Source organism: Poecilia reticulata, linkage group LG14 (assembly GCF_000633615.1).
Source record: "Poecilia reticulata strain Guanapo linkage group LG14, Guppy_female_1.0+MT, whole genome shotgun sequence".
Classification (NCBI taxonomy): domain Eukaryota; kingdom Metazoa; phylum Chordata; class Actinopteri; order Cyprinodontiformes; family Poeciliidae; genus Poecilia; species Poecilia reticulata.
In genome coordinates this window covers 17,159,386-17,169,662 of record NC_024344.1, presented here as the reverse complement: position 1 = coordinate 17,169,662, position 10,277 = coordinate 17,159,386, and the positions used below count along the sequence as shown (strand labels likewise).

The 10,277-nt window shown below is 42.1% G+C and overlaps 1 protein-coding gene across 2 annotated transcripts in view; it reads left to right on the top strand.

Annotated features, from left to right (window-relative positions):
- Nucleotides 1-8,866, top strand: part of atp2a3 (ATPase sarcoplasmic/endoplasmic reticulum Ca2+ transporting 3) — a 51,231-nt gene extending 42,365 nt beyond the window's left edge. The window contains exons 13-22 of one of the 2 annotated variants that reach the window (XM_017308631.1): nt 235-453; nt 851-1,186; nt 3,056-3,276; nt 3,369-3,571; nt 3,660-3,745; nt 3,853-3,986; nt 5,019-5,136; nt 5,554-5,671; nt 5,828-5,858; nt 5,981-8,866. In XM_017308631.1, coding sequence (XP_017164120.1) covers nt 235-453; nt 851-1,186; nt 3,056-3,276; nt 3,369-3,571; nt 3,660-3,745; nt 3,853-3,986; nt 5,019-5,136; nt 5,554-5,671; nt 5,828-5,832 — 1,440 coding nt within the window. In that variant the 3' untranslated portion in view covers nt 5,833-5,858; nt 5,981-8,866. The remainder of the gene's footprint in view (nt 1-234; nt 454-850; nt 1,187-3,055; nt 3,277-3,368; nt 3,572-3,659; nt 3,746-3,852; nt 3,987-5,018; nt 5,137-5,553; nt 5,672-5,827; nt 5,859-5,980) is intronic. The other variant, XM_008428152.2, reaches the window with a different exon arrangement.
- The last annotated feature ends 1,411 nt before the right edge of the window (nt 8,867-10,277 follow it).

Genomic DNA, 10,277 nt, shown 5'->3' with positions numbered 1-10,277 from the left:
GTGCGTGCGTGCGTGCGTGCGCGCGCGCGTGCGTGCGTGTGTATGTTCTCTGATATAATTTAGACTCTAAAAGTTTTCTTCTGTCACAACAAAAAAATATTCTCAATTGGATAAAGTCTCTGACTCTGTTGGTGCTTAAAAATGTGTTTTCATGCTGAGTGAAAAGATTTCTTTTGAACTTCAATGTTTTGTTTGTTTAAATTGTTGCTGGTTTTATTTTTTTCTCCATCACAGGGCGCTCCTGAAAGCGTGATGGAGAGGTGCGACTACCTGCGTGTGGGAACGACAAAGGTCGACATGACGCCAGCCCTGCGCGAGCAGCTGATGGTTAAGATCAGGGAGTGGGGGACGGGTAAGGACACCCTGCGCTGCCTCGCTCTGGCCACCCACGACACGCCGCCGCGCAAAGAGGACATGGACCTGGAGAACTCCAGCAAGTTCGCAGAATACGAGGTGCGTGGAGGGGCTAAGCTATAGCGGTCACATGTTGGTCAAACAAACACATAATTCAGTCTTCTGGAAATATTTTAAATCCTTTTAGTCCTATTAAAAAATGCCTGCTATCTTGCTAGCTTTTTATTAGCAACCTGTGATTTCATGCTAGCAAAAACAGTTAGGGTTGTTAGCAGCTAGCTGTTTTTGCTGCTAACATCCTTAATTCTGGAAATGTCTGGAATGTAAGAAATGAAGTATTTTTATGACTGGATAAGTATAAAAATGCTCTAGAATATGGATCATTTACGGTTTCCTTCTTTTCCATCCATTCATTTATGCTTAAATCATTCATCCATCTGGTTTTCCGTCGGTCCAGTGAACGCCCCTTCATCCTGTCCCCTCTTCCTCCTTTCAGATGGGCCTCACATTCGTCGGCTGCGTCGGCATGCTGGACCCGCCCAGGAAGGAGGTGATCGGCTCGGTGAAGCTGTGCAACGAGGCCGGCATCCGCGTCATCATGATCACGGGAGACAACAAAGGCACGGCCGTGGCCATCTGCAGACGCATCGGCATCTTCGGCGAGGAGGAGGACGTAAAGGGGAAGGCGTACACGGGCCGCGAGTTCGACGACCTGACGGCCGAGGAGCAGAGAGAGGCGGTGAAACGCGCTCGGTGCTTCGCCCGCGTCGAGCCGGCGCACAAGTCCAAAATAGTCGGATACCTGCAGTCATTCGATGAGATCACAGCCATGGTGAGAAGTTAACGGGCGAGAAGGCTTACAAGTAAAATCGCGGACTTTTTTTTTTCCACGCCGAATCTAATTTCTGATACTTTTTTGGTTTCTTTTCTGTTTGTTTCTCGCTTTCTTTTCTAAAAAAGAAATTACAAATGAGAGAGAATATTTCCAAATAGTGGCTTTTATTTCAGTCATTCCTTCTTGGGTGACAGAGAATCTTGGACCTTTTTAATTATGAGTATATAGTCATAATGACAGCTGAATAAAGATGCAACTTTACCAGAAAGAAGTCATAAAAAGACGAGAAGAGATGTGTTTTAATGAGGAAAAAAGTTCAGTTATTACAAATTTTCAACAAAAAATCGTTGAATTATTAACAGTTATTGTGACAAACAATAATATTCTTTATTATCCATTAATTTATGCTTAAATCATTCACCTGGAAAGTAATATTCTTTTCAGACCATTTTCAAGCAATATTTTTAATAATGGTATAATAACGCAAGTTTGTCCTCTCAAAGACCAATGAACTTACATTCTCTAAAGAATATTTATTTACGTTCCACATTGGGACGTAAATAAAACAACTGAAAAGAAGAAACAAAACGGAAAAACCACTTGCGAACAAAACAATAAAAAAGATGCATAATGATGTTTCTGTTAACAAATTGTCCATCAAAATGTTTTTATCATCACAATGGAAATGATTAAAGCTCATTTAAATCTTTTATTTCTCATGATGTTCTCATAAAGCATCCCTTTATTCTGGCACTATTACAACTTTGTTGTCATAATTTAAAAAAATAAAGATAACATCGTAGCCTGGCACAGTTCGGCTGTGTAACGAACATCTGAGCAGCGGAGGAGAAGAGGCAGGCAGGCGAGGCGTATTCCCGTCTCTCTGAGGTTCCCTCAGACTGAGCCATCAATATCCGTCACTCGCTCCGCCGCTCCCCATCTGACACGCGCCTCAGAAGAGACGCCGATCCTCCGGGAGGGCGGCGAGGCAACAGTATCACCACTTGGCTGTCAGATGTTGTCCAGTTCTCCCATAAATCCAGAACGGCTCTCAAGACCCCGCCGCTGCTGACTGATCCGTCCAGTTCTGAATGAACCCCGGCGGCGTTTCATCGAGCCGCTGTTGTTGACTTCTTCTGTTTGAATGCGAGTCGTCTCCCACGGCTCGGCTTTAGGAGCTTTAAAATATCTGGTTTGCAGTTAATCTTTAGATTATTTTTGTTTAGTTTCTACTTCAAATATTTTGGTGCACTTGAAATAAGACAAAAGTAACCTCCAATATTTTTTGTGTTTTATATTAAAAAAAATCTCAGGAAAATTAATTTAAAAAAAAAATTGTATTCAAAAATTATTGACTTAAAACATTTGTATTTATCTTGCTGACAAGTTAGTTTTTACTTGTCTTATATCAAGTAGGGATGCACCGATTGGGCCGATATCGATATCCAGGATAAATATTGCCGTTATGTAAATTAACTGATATTTACAGATACTGTAGATATTACATATATTTTACCTTGGAAAAAAAACACACACCTGCTTCTCTGCTCCAGTTAAACTCTCCACAATCCTTTGCTGTCACATGACTAAACAAATGTCACATGACCGACCTCCTTCCCCGCTCCTCCAGAAACAAATGGCAACAAAGTAGAAATAAATATCAACCCAATTTTATTTATTGGATAGATACTTTAAAAAATTACTAATATTGGCCAATACCAACATTAGTGCTGATATGTTGCACATCTTGTTTCTAGTTCAAATATTTTAATGCACTTGATATCAGGCGAAAAATACTTGGTAAGAGTTTGTGTTTTGCAGCAAAATTAGCGTCTTGTGTCATCTAACGAATTGTGTTTCACTCAGACCGGAGACGGCGTGAACGACGCCCCGGCCTTGAAGAAGGCAGAGATCGGCATTGCCATGGGCTCCGGCACGGCAGTGGCCAAGTCTGCGTCTGAGATGGTGCTGTCCGACGACAACTTCTCCACCATCGTGGCTGCGGTGGAGGAAGGCCGGGCCATCTACAACAACATGAAGCAGTTCATCCGATACCTCATCTCCTCCAACGTGGGAGAAGTCGTGTGGTGAGGCTGAGACCTGGGAAACTCCACATAGGGCTGGGCGCTAAATTTTTGGCCGTCTCCCTGACCTGAACTGACCTGCTCTGTCTCCGCAGCATCTTCCTGACAGCCATCCTGGGTCTCCCCGAAGCGCTGATCCCCGTCCAGCTGCTGTGGGTGAATCTGGTGACCGACGGGCTTCCTGCCACTGCCCTGGGCTTCAACCCCCCAGACCTGGACATCATGGACAAACCGCCCCGTAACCCAAAGGAGCCGCTCATCTCCGGCTGGCTCTTCTTCAGATACCTCTCCATTGGAGGTAGCGTCACGTCTGAGACGATGACAAATGGATTTCATTTTGTTGTACTTGTTTTTATTTTTCGCTTTGATTTAATGTTTCCCTTCAGGATATGTGGGCCTGGGAACAGTGGGCGCAGCCACGTGGTGGTACCTGTTCGATGAAGAGGGCCCACAGGTGTCTTTCTACCAGCTGGTGAGCTCAGCCTGTTTTTACAGGTTTTTGCCCGTCGCAGCAAAACCTCCGAATCTCCAGCCATATTTTCGCATTGAACCTCTCTTTCCTTCTCCCTTCGCACACAGCGACACTTCATGCAGTGCACAGAGGACAACCCGATGTTCAAGGACATCGACTGCGAGGTGTTTGAGTCCCGCTACCCCACCACCATGGCGCTGTCGGTGCTGGTCACTATCGAAATGTTCAACGCCCTCAACAGGTCAGCGGCTGTCTGACGGGCACTGAATGTCAGGACTGTCAGATTTTTATTAAAGGGATCAGACGCTGTTATCCAGTGACACAACAAGCCCTTTGAAGTAGGCATTCGGTTACAGTGTAGATAACAGCAGCGCTGACAGCTCCTCACCGTTTCTCCTTGTAAAAACCGGTGTTACTTGACTTCAATCGTGATTTTACACCTTAAGTCTTGGGGGAAATGAAAATTAAATAAAAAGTGGAACAGATGTCTAATTTCAAACTCAACAATGCCTAATAACACAGATTTGAACATTTGGGCCAATATCTATAAACGTGAAATCTTAAAAAGTCTTAAAAATCCTTAAATTTATGTATCTAAAATTGCAGCCTTAAAACGTCTTAAATTTAAGAAAGTTAATTTGGCCTGAAATATTTAAATCACAAGTCTTACATTTTCTATAACTAAAACATTTGATTTTCTTTTTAACATTTTTAGATGCACTTAGATAAATTCAAGATACCAGGTCTTAAATTTTATTCATAACAGTCTTAAGTTGTAAATTTGAGTTGGTGAAACCTGCAGAAGCCCTGATTAACATTAGGGCTTCTGCATATTATGGCCAATAAATTATATTTCTCCATTCAACACAGTGAACCAAACAAATACCACCTGGCTGTTTTCTCTCTCCCTCATGAATATCACACACAAACGGCAACAAGATCGAAATAAATAATTACTAATATTGGCCCATTTTTTTCTCATTTTCACCGACATGTGAAAAATTTACCAATACCTGCGTTATAAATGCCGATATATTGTGCTTTCCTAAAAACAGTCATGATTGTAGATCTTGCAGCATAACAGTAGAGGTGAAATATAAAACATTTTGTAGTTTTTATAACCGCTTGAAGCTAACGGTTAGCTTCAAGTTAGCCGTTTTGTGGTAAACAAGGAAATGACTGTGTAGATGACTCTGCATGTTACTTCTTAGAACGATGTTGGCTCATTTTTTCTTTCTAACCTCCTGACCTGTGGGAACGTCTGTCTTGGCAGTTTGTCTGAGAACCAGTCCCTGCTCAGGATGCCTCCCTGGGTCAACATTTGGCTGCTGGGAGCCATCATCCTGTCGCTGTCCCTCCACTTCCTGATCCTGTACGTCGAGCCCCTGCCGGTGAGTTCTCAGGACGCCTGACCAAGTCCAGCTACTGACTCTGCTCGTTGTGACTCATTTATTGAATAACGTAGGTGTGAAACTCAGAATTTTTATTTCGTCAGCCAATCACTGATTGGAGCAGATCATAGGGAAATCATTAGTACATTTCTAGGAACAGAGTTATTGTGAAAATGTTTTACTGTTGATCCTTATGTTGGTGTATCTTTAAAAAACATGTTATTTGATGTTTAAAATCCCCCAAACTGTCTGTATTGGTGTAAAGAAAAAAGAAAAAAAAAAGGAATAAGTAGTTCTCATTGTCACTTTTATCATTATCACGACAATTCCAACAAATATTGTGATAAAACCTTTAAGTCCCCATCGTCATACAGCTTCATTTCAAGTATTTCTGAGTGGGTTTTCTTTGCCCCTCAGCTGATCTTCCAGGTGACCCCTTTGCACTGGTCCCAGTGGATCGTGGTCCTAAAGATTTCCATCCCCGTCATCCTCCTGGACGAAGCACTGAAATATATTTCCAGGAACCATTTAGAAGGTGAGCTGGGGTCAAAGTGTAGAAACGACCCACTTCATGAATTTCAGTCATTATTAAGCTGGTTCTGTTCCTTTTTTTCTCTAATGTTCAGCAGCTTTGTCCACATTTCTGATCCTTTTTTCCTGCTTCTTTTTTCCCCTCTGCTTTCCGTATCAGCATAAATTTTTATCTCGCCTTCTGTGAAAAGGTACCGCAGCTTTTTTTCCTCCTTCCTCTTTCTTCTCTGCTTTAGAACCGGACTCTGACGTAAACAGCCCATTTCATTCTCTAAACCATGCTTTCTTTCTTTGTTGTGTGTTTCCCCGGCAGATGACGAGGAGAAGAAATATCGGCGGAGATGGCAGCAGAACTAAGACCTCTCTCCCTTGTTGCATTTGCATAGTTAGACACACATACACACACACAGAGCTACACTCTTCCTTTTTATGAGCTAGGAACCTTTTCTCTCCCAGGCCCTCGTTCCCGTCCTCCCCCCTCCTGCATGTCCAAACACGGCGCCGCTGAAAAACGACCTGAGAGAAACGGAGAGAGGGTTTATGTTCCGGCTCGGTACGAGTGTTTGTGGGGGGGGCGTGGGTTGTGTGTGTCCGAGTGTGTGTTTGCAGATGCACGACTTTTTCCTTTTTAGCTGCGAGGATCAGAAACAACTGCAGAAATAAAACAAGAAAAGAAAGAGGATAAAACAGCCTCGGGCTTCTTAACACCATTTCTGCTCATTTGCTCTTTTTCACTGTACAATACAAACAGAGAGGTGCAGAAATGGACTTGAGGGAGGGAAGGGGGTTTGGGGAGAGGGGGGCTTCATACTAATTCAACAGAGTCTGAGAGAGAGGTGGAGGAGAGACTGTACACATTAAGAGAGAAAAGACGAGGGGAGGCCGGACCTGGAGGCTGAGTGTGCGTGGGAGAGCCACCGCGTTCATGTCCCGCCGCTGCCGCCGCCCACACAGCTGCAGAAACATGGTCTCATCAGAATGACTCCCAGATCCACTTCGCCGTTTGTGTTTACACTTCAAGCAAACTCTTCCTAGGGTTCCCCTCTCACTCTCTTTCTTATGCTCTGTTTGAGGAGGCAGCTTTGAGCCTCAGGTTGGGGTCAACGGTGTGAATAGCTTTATGCTGCTTTAGCTGCTTCTATCGGCTCTCGACTCGAGGAGCTGAGGTCAGCCGACGCGCCGGGCAAAACGGAACGATCCCCAGCAAAAGCTAATTTAAAACAAATACAAATCCTAGCCTTAAATCTGCCTATATAAAATCATCCGCGCACTGTCCGTCTGTCAGTAAACGTCTTCAGCAGCACAGCTACCAAACTGACTCTTCTTACATTAAAAACGGGAAGAAATGGAGCAGCAGGAGGGCGAAGGAGCTAAACATGTTAGCCTTTGCTATGATTAGCCTTAGCGTACTTGAAGATGCACTAATCAGACTTTTGTGCCGGATGTTTGACGTCTGGAACACAAACTCATTGCAGAGCTAACATTGACAAACTCATTGCAGAGCTAACGTTTTCATTATTTTGTTAGCGGCTATGGTAGCTAGCTTGTGTGTGTTATAGAGAATCTGAACTCTTGACGTCCAAATTTCTGTATCTTCCATGACGGCTACAAGTGGAAAGCAAAACAGAGAAACGTAAAAAAATAAAATAAAAAAAAAGCTCTCACCAAAGAGATAAAACTTTAACGTTTTGCTGTAAGCTTTCTGCTATGCAGCTATATTGAGATAAATTAGTCTTATGTGGAAAAAAAAATCTAAATGCTCCCCATTTTTTTTACGAGTTAAACTGATTGAATGTCTCAATGTTTGCACTATGTGAAGCGTCCGTGTCTTATAAAGCCCGCTGCACATCCAAAATAACGATGTGGCCCTGACGAATGTGCCGCCATGGAGCTTTTCTCCTCCGGTTGGTGTGACGGAATGAACGTCCGTTCGCCCCGCGTTCTGCGTCCTCAGCTCCTCTCGCTCTCAGCGCTTTCGCGGTTTACTCGCAGATTGTTAAAAAATTAAAAATAAATAAAAGACTAAGCAATGTATTTGACTGAATGAACCCACTTGGAGGGGAGAGGTTGGGGGGTCTGAATGTGTGTTTTTAAGTCTGTCTTTTGCAGGAGTTTGTTTTGGGGAGGGCGCAGAGGGTCTCTGTGGGTGGGGCTGTTTTTCAGGGGAGGGTCTCGTTTCTTTAAGGTAGAGAAGCAAACTAGAGCGTCAGTCGGGTGCTGGTTGAAAAAAGGTCCACACGGTCCCCAGTTTTGATCACACTGCAACGTCACTCAACCTTACCAAGTATTTTTGGTCGAGTTTCTCCTGTAAATATCTCAATTTACTTCTAAATAAGACAAAACTAACTTACAAGTAACTTTTCTACCTGAATATAGGAACTTGTTTCAAGTCATTAATTAATATTAATGAAAACGTGGCAGCTGTAAGTGAATTAATCTGCCATTTGGCAGGTTTATTCACTTATAACTAGTGCTTTTTCAACAATATCAAGGTAATGAGTTCTTATTTCTTTATGGAAATTTACTTGTAAGTTAGTCTTATCTTATTTCAAGTGTACTAAGATATTTGTACTACAAACTAGATCAAAAATACTTCCGTTTCTGTAACAAATTAAAAAAAGATGCTCTTTTCTCGGTCACGACTTGGACATTTTTGGTAAATTGGACATTGCGAAGCTCTCTGATGGGGATCGACAGCCTGATGTAACCCTTTCTTGTGTAACTAAACTGACCCGGTTGGACTCGGCGGAGTGTGTGGATCCTTTTCTTTTTTTCTTTTCGTTGTTGCTTCCGGTCCTGAATGCCTCTTCTTCCTGGTGGGATGTTTCGAACTGGAGGGAATCCCCATCCTGAGACACCAGTCTGCTGTTCCTCACTGTTTTGTCGCTTGAGAATGTTTTTTGTTTTTTTTATTATCAGCTCCAGGATGTTCCCAGCTTGTCGTGTTCTCCTGGGATCACTCTTAAAAACCTAAGGGGATTGGTTTAATGCAAGCGAACTGATTTGATAATGATGCCGCATTAAAAGGGTAAAGCTATACTTTAATTTCTTAGTAAAAGCCACCTTGGTTTACCTCTGGAATGATGCGCCCTCTGTCCCTTACCAGCGGACCACAACACACCCACCCAGGTCTCCACACTGCAAAAACTCAAAATCTTACCAATTTTTTTTTTGGTTTGTTTCTAGTGCAAATACCTTAGTACACATGAAATAAGAAAAAAATAACTCACAAGTAACTTTTCAGCAAGACATAGGAGCTTGTTTTATGTCAGTAAATCCTTAAAATTTATGAAAATACTAGTTCCACTAACAGATTATTTCACTTGTAACTTGGGGGGTGGCGTCTTTTTATAAGTGAAATAACCTGCCACTAAAGCCAATACTTTTTAAAATCTATGTTCAAGAGTTATTGACTTAAAACAATCTCCTATGTTTTGCTGAAAAGTTACTTTTAGCTTATTTCAAATGCACTTTCCAGCGCTCTGGGAACCAAACCAAAACTTCCTGGTAAGATTTGGAGTTTTTGCAGTGCAGGTCTCTCCGACATGCTGGCACCATGGGTCTGTACAGCCTTGTTATTTACTACTGAATCCTCCATTCTGTACAGGCGAGAAGAATACGATCGCATGGAACCTTGTTACTGTAACAATAACCTATACAGTATGTAATATTTAATTTGTCTGTTCTTACATCATACATACAGCAGACAGACTTGCAAGGAAACTTTTTGTTTTGTTTTTTTTAACGTCTCCGTTGAGCACATGGCTAAGGATCTGGGGTTTTGTTTTTCATGCGTGCGTACAATACAAGGTCATTTCCTCACTTGTTTTTGTTTGATTTTTACAGTTACTGTTTTTTTTTTTTTTTTTTGTCTTTACTGTAGAGAAAAAAAACAAAAAGCAAAGATATGAAATTAAGATAGAGAAGAATAGTGCTTATGTTTGTTAGTGGCAATAACGTGGATCATTTCAGCGAGGGCTATCTGGTGTGGGAACGCTCAACAAGCTGCTCACGAGCCGTGTCTGGTTTACACCGAGCAGCGATGAAGTCCTGGTGTTTTATGACTGTACATTGTTGGTGAGGAACCGGGCTCTGGAGAACCGCCGCGCTCTTTGTCCCGACTTTGGTGCGAAAACCGGAGAGGCGTCGAGAACAATCCGGCTGTGTCCCAATTTTTCCCCCAATTGGACGGGCGAGGCGTCTCCAGAGTCCGAGTTTCACCTCTTAGAAATAAAAAAAAAAAAAAAGGATTCTCTGTGTTGCCTTGTTGATATTAATTGTGGACACATAATTTTATAAACAGAGATGTGGAAATAAAGATTATTTATCTTGTTATTTATCCAGAGGTCGTGTTCTTTGTTCCCATCTATTTGAATATATTCTTTTTTTTGTGCTGATTAATTGCGATAAATTGATTGTAGAAGTAATTGTCAACTAATTTAGTAATCAATTAATCGTTAACTAGAATACATAGACTGAAAAAATAGACCAATTGCTGAGAGGACAACACTTAAAGTAATTAAGAAAAAAAAGTATAAATTTAGCATTTAAGATTTCAAAAACAAAAAGTTGCCTGTAAATATGTTACCCAGAACTACTCAGGCGGTTCA